At 45.1% G+C, this 16602-nt stretch overlaps 1 protein-coding gene across 5 annotated transcripts in view; it reads right to left on the bottom strand.

Annotated features, from left to right (window-relative positions):
• Aff1 (AF4/FMR2 family member 1) overlaps positions 1-16602 on the bottom strand; it is a 167467-nt gene that overhangs the window by 16070 nt on the left and 134795 nt on the right. For all 5 annotated transcript variants that reach the window (XM_035453413.1, XM_027388495.2, XM_027388496.2 and 2 more), the window contains 4 exons: positions 14556-14610; positions 14391-14428; positions 12082-12235; positions 6059-7039 (listed from right to left, as the gene is read on the bottom strand). In XM_035453413.1, the coding sequence (XP_035309304.1) occupies positions 6059-7039; positions 12082-12235; positions 14391-14428; positions 14556-14610 (1228 nt within the window). The remainder of the gene's footprint in view (positions 1-6058; positions 7040-12081; positions 12236-14390; positions 14429-14555; positions 14611-16602) is intronic.

Raw genomic sequence — 16602 nt, 5'->3', positions numbered from 1 at the left:
CCCCAAGAGCTCTTCTTCTGGCTCCTTCTAGGGTTTTACTAGAGCTTTAACTTCTCGTAAACTAACATAGAGAAGGGATGACATGCACAAAGTGGAGAGGATAAAGACAAATCAGTGGCGCACGCCTTTAATCCCAGCACTGGGGACGCAGAGGCAGGCGGATCTCTGTGGGTTCCAGGACGGCTGGGTCTACACAGAGAAACCGTGTCTTGATAAAACAAACAAGAACAAATCATCTGTGGCTCAGTGTGTAAGAGCTTACTGTACACGCATGAGGACATCAGTTCAAATTCCTAGAACCCACATAAAAAGCCAGGCATGATAGTGCGCATGCCCCAATGTTGTGATGGGGAAGAGGCAGGAGGATTGCTGGGGCTGAGTGGCTGCCAGAATTGATTTCAGTGAGAGACCTTGTCTCAGGAATATGGCAGAAAGTGATACAGCAGGGTATTCAATATCCTGTTCTGGCCTATGCACAGATGCACACATACCATTCCCACCTACATACATACACATACTAAGCACATATATACACAGAGTTGTAACCATTTTTTTGTTACGGAAGACTGGGAAATGAGGTAGGAAAGCCTAAAGCCATGACTAAAATGCCTCAAGTTCCATACCACTGTGAGCATAAGCCAGTAGCAGACTCTTAACAGTGAAATTTAGAAGTGAGGTGTGCACAAGATGACTTCAGTGTCATTGTGACAGGGCTGGCTCTCTGAGGGTAGCACCTAACACACCTCTTGTTGAGAGGCAAAGATTATAATGAAAAGCTAAAGTAGAATTTCTGCCACAGGTGCAGTAAACCCCTACAGGTATCTACTTGTGCCTAAACACCCTGCCACCCGAAGGCCCAGGGCTTTAAAAGCTGCAGATACCCTCACAAGCACTGCAGCAAAGTGACAATTCCACATCTGGAGAAAACTAAGAATTTGCTCACGTATCCAGATGAGATTAACTTACAGGTGAGATGCTAAAACATGAATCTAAACAGAAAGTATTTCCAGGCAGTTTATGATGCAAAAAGAGAGGGGACCAAACACATACTGTCCAAACACACACTGTCTAAACACTGAAGTCCAGAAGGGGAAGTCCATTTCTGTTTGTTGTATTTGTGTTGCTTGGGATATGCTTGGTATCACAGTAAACCACACACATACCTCCTAAACACACAGCAAGTGAATTTCAGACAAGATGCTCTTTATCAACTGACTATAACTAGAACCTGTGCCAATCAGAGACACAAGAGGAGCCAGCACATAGGAAATCAGCTTCAAGGCAGGTAGGTGAAAATGCTAGGGTTTACATCTCACCTGAATCATTACCTTTCTCTTGGTATTCCAGACCTCAGGAGCATGGTACCCAATACCTAATAGAAAGGCCGCCATTGAATTAAAGAAACAGAAGGCCCCAGTTCATGCTCCCTGAGCACTGTGCACTCCTGTCTGGAAAGGCCTAGGCTTCCCCAGAGAGGAAATGCTGGACTAAAGAGAGGGTCACCAAAATGTGGACACATAGCAGTAGGTGTTGGGAATTGAGACTTTAATTCCATGAGCAAGACCTATAAGTTATAGGAGGCATGGGGTCTTCAGCATTTTCTTGGTGACAACACTATATTCTTTAGGAAGGAAAAAGGACATTTCTCTGCCAATCACACCACCTTAGGGAATGTGGTCACAGGGCTGGAATTCTTCTTCTAGGAGAACAAGCTTCCAGTGCTGCCTGTACCCCCCCCCCCAAGAGGGGCCAACAGCTGCCTGCCAAACCCAATGCACCCTTGGCTTTTCTCATCATGTGCAGTCAGACAGCCTTTGGGTGATGTGCCAAGTGCTACAGAATGGGAGGCCCTCCCTCCAGGGTGGACAGTGGCCTGGCACCTGCCTTACACTGGCTCATCAGGAGGGTGCCTTGCAGTTCAAAGGGAACCGAAGGCAGACAACAGTCACTTCGGGTCACGAGACAGGTTCTGATTCACGTGGAAGGATACTGGGAGCTTGGCTAGGATGGTGGAAACAAGAGGATCTGAGAAAGAACCTAGGGTCTCGGAGAAGGGGGGTGTGCATGGGCACTGGGTGGTAGCGTGGGTTAATGGAGGCTTGAAGCCAGAAGTACATTGTAACTGTCCCAGTGAGTACGGTCACCAGAGTCAGAATATGGATCTTGAACTCTGTGACTCTCAAGAATCTTCCCAGGACACACATGTGTACGCAAAAGAAAGGGTGAGGGTGAGGACAGACTGGGAGGCCAGGAGGAGTGAGCGTGTATCTGCTGGGCAGCCATGAGATTCTTGAGAAAGCACTACCGGAGAGGAGACTAGACCAGCTTTGCCTCTCCTCCCTGGTTAGGCGGACAGACAGGTACCGATGACTTAGGGATGCTACATGGCTGCCGTGCTCTCCCTTCAATATAAATAGCCAGGTGGCAAGAAAGGAAACCTACGAGACTTTAATAAATTCCAAGGCATCAGATTTCATACCTTTGACCTCTAAGAACAAAATTTGGGGTTAATAAGCTGGGGGAATTAAGGGCAAGAAAGGACAATTGGCCTTTGGATAGCAGAAGTAACCATCACAAGCATAAAAAACACTCCTTTTCCTGTCACACACAATGACTTCCCTTCCTCTGTCCACAAAAATAAATGAGTATATATAGATACACTGATCCCTCCACCAAAGGTCATGGCTTCTTGGTTAATAAATCAATTGTGTTAGAGCAAGGCTTCAGTGAACTGCTTGATTCTATCGGTATTTGTTGAAATGACCAGTAAGAAAGACTACCTACATATTTAAGCATACAACTGTCATCCCAACACTTGGGAGCAGGAAGCAGGAGGAGCCAGGCTTCCAGCCTGGGCTACACGGTGAGAACAACACAACAACAATAGCAAGGGAGTACCCACTCGTGAGAACTATCTTCTACAGAAAAAGTGAGCACATAGTAGGACTCCACGTGGAGCTCCATGTTTGCTAGGATGTTTTTAGGATGCCTCCAACTTCAGTGTTTTCAAATCAGAGGCATAATCCTAACTTAAGGAAAAGTGGAAGATAGTACTTTAGCTTCTAAACTGCAGGCAACAGTTGGAGCGAGCACTCTCGACTCAAATGCATTACCTCAGTTTCTCCAGTGTGCCTCATGAACCATTCCTAATCTAGTTCCCTCAGGTGCCACGGGGGATGGCTTCACCACAGCTGTTAGCACCATCGATCTTTCTTGTTGCCTGGTTTCCAGTCTGTATGGCTAGAGCTGGAATCCAAGGCCCCGATAGTGCTGGCAAGGTGGTCCACTGCTGAGCTCCATCCGTGGTCTGCCATATGGTCTCTGATATCTCATGAAAAGCATTAATAACTTGTGAATCCTCTTGAGGGTTTTTGCTAAATTTCATCCAGGAGAGGGAGAAGTTCTGAGGGACCTTTAAACGAACTACATGAATGTGAAGGATTTGGAACACTCTTAAATGTCCCTAATACATCGTTAGGAAGCCTTTTCCCCACTAGAAGGCCTTCGCAATAGAAATTTGGGAAGAAATAGTCCCAAGTTAAAAGGAAGTTAGTAAGTATAACCTCTGCTCCAGAGCCAGGCAGGCCTGAATGGCGGTCACAGTGCTGACGCACGGAGTGGATGACATACGCAATACCTCCTGCAATGAGGTCCAGGAAGTAACATACTCAGGGGCATGTGACTCTGAGGGCTAAACACACAGCAGCTGGCTTTTTATTCACACCTACCTGAAAGCTTCTCAGTCAAGCTTCTAACTAATGACACACTCCAGGCAAGAATCCCTGGCTGCCTCATCCGCGATAGCCACACTCGCAGAATACCTGGAGCAATTTCTCTGCCCAAGCATTGGCTTTCATGAGCAGTGACTGTGGAAGGCTGCGCTCCACTGCTTCTGGCCCTGGGAGCATCGGGATTGCCTAGGAATTTCAAAATACCTGAGTGGGAGGGCCCGCTGCTGCCCCAGGTGACTACAATGTGGTTGGGCTTGGGAGGTCTTTGTTACAGCCAGGGTTTAAACCAATGTGTCCCATCTTGACCTGTCTCAGACGCAGGCAGACTTTCAAGCCAAATCTCTTGGTGCTTGCCACAACTTTGTGTATACAGTGAGGACATGACTGCTCCAACATATGGTTGAAGGGAAGGTTTTTATTGTAGGTAGGAGGGTGAGAGGAGGGGACCAAGAGCCATCAGAGCACATGAACCAAATGGCAAGTTCTAGAGGAGTCACAAGCTAGGGCTGGGAGGCCCATGAGCTGGAGAAGTTTAGGGTAGTGAGCAGGATAAAGCTGTGAGGAGCCAGGGCTCCAGCATGCACTTTGGTAATGCATGCTAAGAGGCACCACAGCTAGCATTTGTTCTCAGTTTCTTTTGGACCAGACACTTTGAAGAGCTCATTTAAGTGAACTCGATAATGCTCAATTAAATGAGATCATAACTTCTCCATGTGCTGAACAAAATGCTTCCCCGGCCTAATCAAAATGAGCTTCCCTTGGGCCATGCCCGAAGGCTCACCTTTCAAAGGGATGAGAGGGAGGAGCTAGCCAGACCCTACTGAAGGCTGGGATCCCTGACAACTCTATCTAACAAGGCAGCACAGGAGACAATGCTCCCCGCTCCACTCCAGTAAAAAGCAGAAAGGCAGAGACCATATAAAACCAGCTAAGAGGGGAGGTGATAGGAGACTTGCTGGCAGGAGCAGGTATTCTAGTGTATCCTCGACACCTGCTCTAAGATGGTAGATGCAGGAACACTTTTTCCAAACAGGCCCACCAAAAATTCCTTGATAGCATTTTGTCTGAGAGAGACAGACAGGCAGAAGGGGATGGACATGGACATGGACACAGACACACAGACAGACAGACACACAGACAGACAGACACACAGACAGACAGACAGACAGACAGACAGACAGACAGACACACACACACACACACACACACACACACACACACACACACACACACACACACACACACACCTCATTCTGAAAGTTTTAAAATATTTCTGGCTAGGTGGTACAGACCTTTAACTGGGAGACAGGAAGAGGCTGGTGATTTCTGTGAGTTTGAGGTCAGCCTGCTCTACATGGCATGTTCCCAGACAGCCAGGGCTACACAGACTCTCACCTCCACACACAGACACACCCAAAAGTCTCCTAGCTCAAACAGCATCTTCAGCAAGCACCTGAGTCACCCCAAAGATGTGGTCACACACACTCTCATTTGTCCGACAAGCAGGTTCTGGAGAAGTCACCCTTTTCAGTGTGTTGGAGCCAGGCTGTATCTTTTAAACAGGTGGAGAAACCAGTGGGGTCTCGGACATGACAGCAAGCTTCATGACCCTTCCTGTTATTTTCAACTCATGTTCCACAGCTAAGTGAGACAGGTTTCATACACACAATAAGTGCTAAATCTTATCCCTTGTCAGCAAGACGGTTGGCCCTTTTTGTGCTTATGTGTCAAGATCTGGGCAGGTAGAGAGTGCCCCTGGGGGAATACTCCCTAGTCTTCCCTCATCACAAAGAGGCAAAAAAAGACAGAGCTAAAGCTCAACAATTTAGAATAAATAAGACACTGTCCAAACTGGCAGCATGCCTAAGTAATGAAAAAAAAAGTCTCAAGTAAGGCAGGTTTCCCATGAAAACTCACACTAAACAGCAGTTCAAGTGTCTGCAGCTCACCCTACTGGCTTACTTTACTCAAGATCTCTTACCCCTACGTTTAAATAGTCCTAGCAGCAAAACATTCAGAACACTATCATTCTAACTCATGTTTTCCAAGACAAAAACACCACCTGCCACAGAGTAAACAGTGATCTCTGCATATACAGAAAACTGCCCTTGGAGTGCTGTCTGGTGTGGAGAAAGCTTACCCTCTTCAGTGACTCGGAGCCCCTTTCCCAAGTGACCGCCTGCAGAATGGGAAGTAAGAGGGTGCAAGCCCCAAAACCCCAGAGAGGCAGTGAGGGCAAAGGCTTCAGCCTCTTGGTCGACAACTCAAGAGATACTGAGTATACTGCCACAGAGTATACTGCCAGGCATGGGTGTCCCTGTACTCACCTTTCTTTTCTTGGTTGCTTTGCTGGAGGGGTCACAGCTTCTCTTCTCAGTGTCCTGCTTCTTAGCTGATGGCAGCTGCTTGTCTTCCGTCTTCCTAGAACGGCCCCCCTTCCCCGAGGGCTGGGGGATCCGAGTGAGAAGGTCTAGGGTTATCTTCACCACCAAGCTCGTTGGTGGTGGAGTGTCCCTGAGTGGTGAGAGCAACTTGGTGTCTCTCAAGGGTAACAGGAGTCTGTCTTTGCGGCCATCCTCCTGGATAATCACAGCCTGTCGGCAGCCGCTAGTCCTGATGCTGCTGTTGCTGCTGCTGCTGCCGCCACCCCTGCCACTGTGAGGTGGACCCTGGCTCTGAGTCAAGGAGACAAGGGTAAAGTGCTCGGGGTTCCTGTCCCCAGCATTGTCCTTTGGAGGCTGAGGGTCTGAGAGTGTCTTGGAGGGGGCTGGGGAACTCTTGTGCTTCTTCTTCTCGGTGGGAGTGGGCACGGCTGCCTGTGGCTTGGGCACAGGAGCTTCAGGCTTAGGCTCCCTATTGCCCACAGCTCGTGGCCTGCCTTTCGTCTTCACCTTGGGCTTGTCTTTGGGAGTCTGCTCTTTCGAGCCATAGGGGAGGGATCCTGGTTCACTCTCTGCCTGAGAGCTGGCCTGGGGCTCTGCCTGGCCAGAGCCCTTGGCAGGTTTTCTGGGTTGTTTGGTTCCGATAGTTTGCCGAGGTGCGGGCTCCTGTTGGGCAGGGGATTTCTGGCAGTTCCTTTTCCCAGGCTGGGACCCCTCAGTGGGACCTCGTGGAGCTCTGTTGGAAATCTTGGGGAGAGGGTCTTTGGACATGGGATGCTGCTGGTCAGTGCCGCAGTCTCCATCCTTATTTTCCTGGCGCCAACGGGGGGACTCTGTGCTCCCCCGACCATCGAGGGGCACTGATGGCTGGTTGACTTTGGTCAACCAGTTGTCCAGCTGCCATTTGTTTGTTGACGGAGGCTCAGGCTAGAAAACCAACAGAGAGAGAAGTGTTAATTAACTGGTATTGGTAAACTATTCTTTTTTGTTAGCAGTCCAATTATACAGGGCTGTCCCCAGGAGAACTGCTCTTTCTGAGCCTAGGAATTTACCTTCTACTCGTCCCCTTCAAATTACAAACCAGAGTCTGTTACCATTCTTAAAAGAGGCTTGAACAATTTTGTTATTTGAGAACTTCACCTGATAGATATTAACTAATAAGCAACTGGCAACTGCTAAGATACCTTTGTGGTATGTCTTTTGTCCTGATGGTTGATTATAGAATTTGAACAGAAGAACACACTTTCGTCTTGTAATGTAGGAGACAAGGAATAAAAAGAACCCTTTTTTCCAACTGATACTCTCGTCTAACACTTGCTTTCTCTTATTTACTTAAAAACAGTAATTTATATGTGATGGGATTACCAGTCTAACACAGACATATCTGATTTCTAAACTGCACACAGAGATAAGAGTGATGTCACATTAGCAGGGACTAGTCCCTTCTCCATTCAAGGTAGACACTACAGGCAACCACGTCTAAAGTTGCATCTGTTCCTAAGCACAAAGACAAGATCCACAACAAACAGACAGGAATATTGATTATTGGCCAAATAACTGATAGGGCAGATCAACATAAGTTCCTAAATCATCCTGTGAGTAAAACTGCTGTTGCTAAATTAACTGTTGATGCATGCCATGTGATGGGCTATGTGGTCATTCTTCACACACACCACACACACACACACCACACACACACACACACACACACACACACACACACTTCTTGTTGTTTTGGTTTTCCAAGACAGAGTTTCTCTATGTAGCCCTCTCTGGCTGTCCTGGGACTTGGCATTGTAGACCAGGGTGGACTCAAATTCATAGGGATCACCTGCCTCTGCTGGAATTAAAGGTATGTGCCACCACTGCCCCGACTTTTATATTTACTTAATATTTTATTTTGCAATTTTTATTATTCATCTTTAAATGTTTTTATTCTCAGTTTTATACATTTATAAAGTGCATATTAATTATATTTGGGGGGTACAAATGGCCAGAGGAGGGTGTCAGATCCCCTTAGAGCTGGAGTTATAGGCTGTTATGAGCAGTTGGGTGCTAAGAACCTAAGTCAGGTCCTCTGTAAGAGCATGGCATCTCCCAACCACTGAGCCATCCCGCTATCACATTCTGACACAAATTATAGATTGTATGGGGAAATACTAGTGGTGATAAAGTGAGGATTGTATTTTTAGAAGACACCAAACATCAATGGCTTGCTGTGTTTCCCTCTTTCCCCAAGATCCACTCTTACTAGTGGCCTCTATGAATAGTTGACTCATATACAGACCATCCGAGCACTAACTAAAAGTATTACACGTGGGATCTAACTGATGGATAAGAGTCACACAGTAGGTGGAACCTAATATAATTTTCTTAATTGAGTTTTAACTTGCTGGGGAACAAACTGAAAGCCTAATGCCTAGTAGGCCAGTGCTCTATCACTGACCTTTACCCTCAGAAGTTTTTCAAAGGGAAAATAATTTTCCAAAGTAAAATATACCAAATAATCCAAATCTGCAAAACATGCAGGTTTAATACAAAACATATGGTGTGGATGCATTTAGGTGAGGCAGGGCCAGAAGTAAGATGATCTAGGCTTTGTGTGCTCACAACAGAGTAACACCACAAAGAACCAGAGAAGTCAGGAGGGTTCCTGTAGGCAGACAGGGGCTGGGCTCTTTTTGTTTACCCCATACTGCTCCTATGATGACAGATCTCTTGTCTCCTCCAGCTTACACAAACTCATGCAGGTGTTCATTTGAATTTCAGCAAGAGGGGAAGGAAGCCAACTACTATAATGTGTGGGGCATTTTATCACATGGAAATATAATTGTATTCGATATTCTAACAAGGCAAGGTGGTTTAGAGTGTGGAATGAACAGAGAGCACAGAGTAGATCCTTGCCACATGACTTCCTATTTAGAACACAGTAATTAAGTAATCTGATAAAGCTGTAAGGCAGAGAGCTTTATTAGGTTCAAGCCCTTCCCAACACTCCTTGGGAAAGTCTGGGATAGACTGGTCAACACCTCTGACAGGATCCTTAGAATGTATTAATGTGTGGACCCCAAGGAGGAGTCAACTCCCGCAACCCCACCCCTAACACAAAGCAATACTGAGATGCATTTAGTAGTCCCTAAAAGGATGTCCTGGTTACAAAAATAGCATACTCTTCCTTCCACTGTGGTCTTGAAGGTCCAGAAGGGACTCCTATGGCCCACTTCTACACAGTAACCCTGAGTGGTATGCCCCAACTAAGAGAAAACGTAGACTCAGCTCTTCCTTTTACACAAATGAAGTTGTAAATGAGATGGCTGCTTAAGGCTAGGAATTATCTGTGTTGAGATGTTTGAATAAGAGATTTGGTTAAATCAGAGTGTAACTTTCAAACAGGAGTGCCAGATGGGATCCAAGTTTGGCTTTTCACTTTTCTCATCCTCTTCCTTATGTACCCTCTGTTCCTCTCAATGGTGGTAAAACTTAAACACTAATGATTGAAGTAAGAGAAGGCATGGGGAGTGGCCTGAGCATGCCTAAACATGTCCCCCCTTGGTTCTCTTACCTCTGGAATTAACACATGTGTGTCTATTTTAGAATGAATTATGGTTCAAAACATAAAAGTTTTGAGGTATACTTATTTGTCCTTAAATTGCACAAATCTGATAACCTGAGTTTGATGCCTGGGGCCCATGAAAAGTTGGGCAGAGACATCAGCTCCTCAAATTTGTCCTCTGCTCATCCTCCTCAAGTGTGCCCTCACAAACACACACTAAATAAATAAGCGGGCATGGTGGTGCACACCTTTAATCCCCAACACTCAAGAGGGAGAGGCAGGTGGATCTCTTCCAGCCTAGTCTATAGAATAAGTTCCTGGCCACCTAGAGCTACATATTGAGACCTTGTCTCAAAATTAATTAACAACTAAAAATACAAGTGGGTGAGAAAGTTAAAGCTAGTATACAGTTGATTATATCATCCGTGTCACACTCTACTAAAAGGGGAAACTTTAGGAGATATTCATTTGAAAGGGGACAAAAATTAGTTACCTAAGGGAAAATAAAGTAAAACTAAGACAAGATATTCCCAAGAGTGAGCCCCAGCACAGAGGGCAGACCTCACAGGAGGAGACACGACTTCTTCACCAGGGTGACTTAAAAAACAATGAGACACCTAGATAGTTCCAATCCATCTTGTTGGATTTTGTTGGTTTGGGCTTTGGGGAGCTAAGATAGACTAGGTAGCCCAGGTTGCCCTCCAGCCTCAAGTTTCTTGGTGCCAGGTTTATAGGCACATGCTGCCACAGTGAGCATTAATCCAGTCATTTTTTGATCAATGAAACAAACTTATTTATAACAAATACGATTAAATCATTTTTCTATTTTTCTTTTTCTTTTTGGAGACACTAGGGATTGAACCAAGGACCCTAAGAATGCTACAACCCCAACAAGGATTTATTATTGTTGTTTTGTTTTCTGACACACTTTCTCTGTGTTTCCCTGGCTGTCATGCTGGCCATGAACTCACAGAGATCCATCCACCTGTCTCTGCCTCCCAAGTGCTGGGATTAAAGGCACGCACCACCACCGTCTGGCAGCAAATTTCTCTTTTATGTAATTATTTTTGAAAGTTTCAATTACACAGTCAAATGTGTTTATTCTGAATTGAACTTGTTTTATTGAACATTTTCTATTAATAATGTAATAAGCATGCATATTTTCCTTACTGAAGATGAAGTGTAGACTGAGAATTCGATTCAGTGGCAGAGTACATGCTAAGTATACTCTACATTCATTCATGTCTCAGTACCGAGAACACCAAAATCACCTCACACAAAATCACCTCACACATGACCGTCAACATGTTCACCACCCTCCCTCCTAAGATCCAGAGGGATTGTTTTATACAGTGCCACACAAAGAATACAGAGGCCCATGAGCTGTGTTCTAAACTCCAGAAGACACTTCAAATGTAGTTAATGCTGATCCATGTCCACGCATTATAAAAACCTCAAAAAGCTAACCCGGAGGACACCCCCTAGGTATTTGTGCTGTGCCAGGCAGAGTCTTGCCTACCAGTACTGGACTCACTTCCTCAATCTCAGCTGCCCTCATTCAGGCCCCTGAGGCCACAGCCCATTCTCTAGCTGTGTTCAGTTGCTGTTCTAGTTGAACTACCATCTCTCAGAGATAAAACACAGAAAACTTTAATGCTGTCCTATCAAAAGGCCTCATTTCCTGGCATTCTAATCTTAAATACAGACACAGTGCTCTCTGTAAGGGTTGGTCTCATCCAGTAAAAAGACAGTAAGAACGCCTTCCCTTCTCATGAGCTCAGTTTTGATACTGCTAGGCTGGTTCTGAAGGTGTGTGTCAATCTTGTTAGCTATTACAGACAGTTTCTGGTGTGTAACCAATCGGCACATAGCATGAACTCACTAGTGAAAGCGTAGTTTTCATGTCTTCCAGTCTTACTGCTTGTTCATCTTTGTGGTACTTCCAAAGTGGGCGCCAACACACTCAGTTGTCCCTACACCACCTGGCGAATCACTTTGCCAATTTACTTCGTGGCATTTAATGATTCAAAAATAGAACTGATGACTTGCTTCTAGCTCATGTTTCTTCCATTTTCTTTAACTCACAGGTTCCTGAATTCTGAGAGAACTTTCACTGACACTGATACAGTAACCTACTTAAAACAAGTTTCCCTTCTCAATAGAAAAGAGGATAGAGTGCAAACACTCTTTGGAAGCCACACTCAGCAGCTGCAGAGGAACTTGTCATGTTTGTGTGTCTGTTTCCACGGCCAAGCACTTGCTGAGCAGCAAATAGAAGCACGTGGCTCCACAGGGTGGGAAAGTATGGCCCACAGTCAGATCGTTCACAGTGCCAGGGTCCCTGCGCGCAGCTCTGACTCCCACCCAAAAGCCAGCGCACGGCCATCTTCGGTTGCCTTTGAAAGGCCCACCATACCTCGGGAGCCGGGGCCTCTCGGGGCTCATTCTCCTCGCTGTCGCTTGAGCTGCTCTCGCTCTCGGAGTCTGAGGAGCTATCTGATGCGCTGCTCTCCGACTCTGCGCTACTGGAATGTGCTGACACGGCTGGTTGGGGAAGCGTCAGTGGAGCGCTGAAAAGCAACCAGAGGTACCATTACAGGATCATGCACACGGGATTCCGTGCCCGGTCACCTCTGCCCATCCACCTGCTCCTAGAAAGTAAAAGCATCACTGCTGGCTTATCATCCGGTGGCAGGGGCCGGCAGGGTTAGAATTGGTGGTCACCAGATAACCACATAAGAGGAGCAGCATCAAGCTGGCCGGCCTATCATATAAACAATAGCTATGTCAGGTGCCTAATAACAAGGGCTGGTTAAACAGGACCTGGATGGCCCGCCATGTTTTCTACATAAAGTTTTATCAGAACATGCCGTCTAATAAAACTTCTGTGGTAGCACATGGTGGCTTCTGTGCTGTCATAGCAGAGTTAAGCGGTTACAACAGAGAGTTACAAGTCCCACAAAGGCTAAAATAATTTACTGTGTGGCTCATGAAGATTACTGGCTCCTACTATATATATAACTCAAAAGAAAAAGCGTAAAAGAGAATCTAGTATGTAAAACCCCCCCTGTATTCTCTACTTGGGACCTAACTACACAGCAACCAGACAACAGGGTGAGCTCAGGAGTGGTCCAGTCACTTCCTGGTGGCGTTAGACAATGGGCCATTCTTTATGACTAGCTGGGCATGAACAACTCCAAGTACCACAGGCCGCCCATTAAGTGTAGGTCAATGAGAAAGCATATGGATGGGGCTAGACATATATGTTGTCTTAGCTGCCCTACACGGTACTGGCTAAAGCAGACATCTTTAACCGTAACCTTCAACGTTTCCTGACCTACCTACAATATTCTCAAAACAAACCCTTATTAAATAATGACTACTAAATAACATAATAAAAATCACTGGCTGGATTCATCTTAGAGCTGACACTGACCCAGGACCTCTGCACTCAGAGGACTCTCCATCAGTGGTGAGACAGCTGCAGGGTGTGAGCCAGTCACAGTAGAAGGACACCCTGGGAAGGGAGCTTATGCTCCTAGCTTTCTCTGCCCTCTGGGGTCACTGTTGCCTTTCCTTGGCTTTTACAATAGACCAGTTTGTCATATTCTGTGAGTCAACGTGAGCCACTCAAAATTTTAACAAGAGTGGATATAAATAAACAGGCTGGGTGTAGGAGTCCATGAGCTGTGTAATTAGCGATTCCTTTACTATTAATAACCACATCATCACCACTGACACTCAGGCTCTTTTTGGTGACCTTCTCTCTAAATGCAAGTCTTTGTCTGTGGGAGACAGGTATTTTTTTCACCTTAGATCATTGCATTCGGTATCAGGAGAAACATACTGTGAAAATAGTTCAAAAATTAGTTTCCACTTCCCAAACACAGAGCATCACTTTTCTAAAACAGGCTGACTCATTTGCAGGTGAAAGTAACGCAGCTCCCCTCACATTAAATGTCTGGAAGTCGCATTTTAGAGCAGCTAAAACTAAGAAAAGAGAAGCCCTGAAACAAGAATTTGCTATTACCGGTTTTGAAAACATGGTTATCTATCAGTTTCACAAATACATGGGATCCTTCATCTAAATACCATTCACACAATGCCAAGGATAAACTGTGTTTAAAGCTTACTTTTAAAAATATTTTTGAAAGTCTTACTCTATCCCCTATCTGGCCTCAAACTTTTATCCTCTTGCCTCACCTCCCTCAAGGATTACAGGTGTGCATCACCATACCTGGCTCAATGGAGGTGGGGGGCAGGGGGGTACAAGCATGAGGGTGAGCATGCATGTATACAAGTGAATGCATGTGGAGGCCAGAGGTCCCTATTAAGTGTCCTTCTTCGATCAATTTCCAGTTTTGAGGCAGGGTCTTGTCTTAGGCCAGATGGGCTGGCCACTCCAGGGAGTCTGCCTGTTTTCACAGGCGGCCACACCTGACTCTTATGCAGGTGCTGAGTCCAAGTCCCTGTGTGCTTGGAAGGCAAGTACTTTCCCCGACTCTAACCCTTAGGCTCAGGCATCCAGAACAATGCTGCGGGTGGTTGCAGGGCCTCTTCCACCTTCACAGGGTCAACGACCTCCCACCAGCTGACTCAGGATTTTAAAATATAATCAAAGGGGCACTTTTCTTCAACTGCGACCCCGTATCATCCCTTTCATGAAGCTAGAGCCACTGTATTGGATATAGGTGTGTGTGATGGAGAGAAAGGTGCAAATGGTACCTTGTAGGTGCAGATGGGGACGGAGGTTTCTCTGTGGCCTGGACATTCGTGGTAACAGTAAGGATGCGAAGTTCCAGGAAAGAACAAAAACACAGGTTAGGACAAGCAGCTGGGGTACATTTGGTGGACTTAGAAGGATTCTTGGTCTCGGGGTGCAACACTTACTTGTTCCGTGTCGCTGTCTTCACTGTCACTGAGCTGCAGGTCATCTTCCAGCATGCTGGGAAAAAGAGAATAGACAGTGGGGAATTTGAGAGAACTCCTAGTAATTTGGGGGGCATTTAAATAGAACACGTGCCTAAAGACACTGAAAGGAGACAGGGCCGGAATAAGTTGGAGGCTTGCTTTGTTTGCTTGCTTAGTTCAGGTGTTACTATTTTAGCAGTGAAGGCAGATCAGCCAACCCCTTACCCTGTCCCAACCCTACAGAACTTCTGGCAGCCATTTCTAATCTGCCCTAAGACTGTGCTGTGCCCTCAACTCCTTCCGTGAGAGCATGCACACAGACAATGACAGAGATTGCAACCACACATATACACAGCAAATACACCTGAACAACTTTCTTCCATGGTCTCTAAGGGAAGTAATAATCAATGATTATCCACCCATGTGCTGATGCTGAATGGATGTAAAGTATTTAATCAGTGCTAAGCACACAAAACTTCAAGACAACTAACAAACAATAGGTCTTTTCTTTTTGTCCAGAGAGCATTATTAATATTGAACACTTTCACAGGCAAAATAAATAAATAAATAAAAATCCATTCTCTGTTGTCTAACTACAGATCAATGATCAATGTTCCATTAATTTAATCAGTAATACAAATGGCACTGTTGTTAGTAAAAAAGTATTTTAAACTTGCAGTTACTAATTATGGTAGGGGAAATATTAGTTCATTCCCTAAAATTTATATTGCTACACATTGTTAGGCAGTCTGGCTTATGAGAAATTTTAATATTAAAATAAAAGTGTCAGTAAAAAGTACAGGTTTTCTCAATTTGAGCATCTGTCCTTCCATTCTTATGCTTTTCCCGGAGATCCCCAAATATCAAGGGCATTGACCACTAATCATTCTCTCACATTTCTCTCCAATTTTATAAGCATAGCTATTTTTTATAAGTTGGAAGTCAAACAGAAAAATCGGTGTAATATTTATGTTCCAGAAAACAAATTAAAAGTCATTCGGTAGCTCACAAAATACCTCCTCAGTAATTTGATCATCAGGTCTTACTATAGCACCATGAAGTAGGAAGGCAAGGTTCCTTCAGGAAGCCCTGGTTAAAAACTGCTACATTTTCTAATGAGATAAATTATAGAACTGGGATAGTCATCAATGGCATGTGCATGTGATGTTGTACTAAAAATCTGCCTGTGTCAGTTGTTTAAAACGTGAAAGGCAAAGCAGGCTCACGCCACTGATCCGAGCACTCAGGAGGCAGAGGCAGACTGATCTCTGAGTTCAATCAAGGAAAGCTAACCTGGACTACAGTTTCAGAAAGAATATTTGTCTCAAAATAAAAATAAAAAAAGCAGGAGGAGGAAAGAAAGAGAGAAAAGAAAAATTTTTAGGTACTTATGAGTTGAAGATCTCACTTGGTGGTTATCGAGCAGAAACTAAATTATTTTACCATGGCTAGAAAAACACAGCCTTCGGTCATGGGACTTGGCAGATGGCCATCAGAATGGTATGCAAAAAAAAGTTACTCAACAGGTTTGCTGCTAGGCTGGCTTGGCTAGGGGACACAGCAAAAGATATTATATTTGGAGGGGAAAAAAAATCACACAGTATAACCCAACAGGGAAGGGGGAAGCCTGGCAAAGTGCATTCAGTATTAACCATGAAAAACAAAACTATAAGAACAAACCTTGTTCCCCTCAGCTACTGGGTTTCTTTTGTGTAAAACTAATCTTTCTTAATTTTCTGTACCACAAATAAGCCTGTAACCCCACCACACTCCCACCCCCTTGCTACTGTGTAACACCTAATTTCTACACACATATTCTCCTGAAGTCAGTAAAGACACACACACACAGAAAATTCTGAGCTCATCTGGAAATAGCAGGTACCATGAAAATTCCATCAATTCCTCCTCCTGGAGGTTAGATAGGATGAGAAGTCAATGGTAAAACATATCTGCTGGTATAGAAGCTATTCAAGACTCTAAAAGTGGGGACAGTGCTCAGTGAAGGAAGACTTCATGAAGATGGATC

Source organism: Cricetulus griseus (assembly GCF_003668045.3).
Source record: "Cricetulus griseus strain 17A/GY chromosome 1 unlocalized genomic scaffold, alternate assembly CriGri-PICRH-1.0 chr1_1, whole genome shotgun sequence".
Lineage (NCBI taxonomy): Eukaryota > Metazoa > Chordata > Mammalia > Rodentia > Cricetidae > Cricetulus > Cricetulus griseus.
This window is presented reverse-complemented; position numbering and strand designations above follow the sequence as displayed.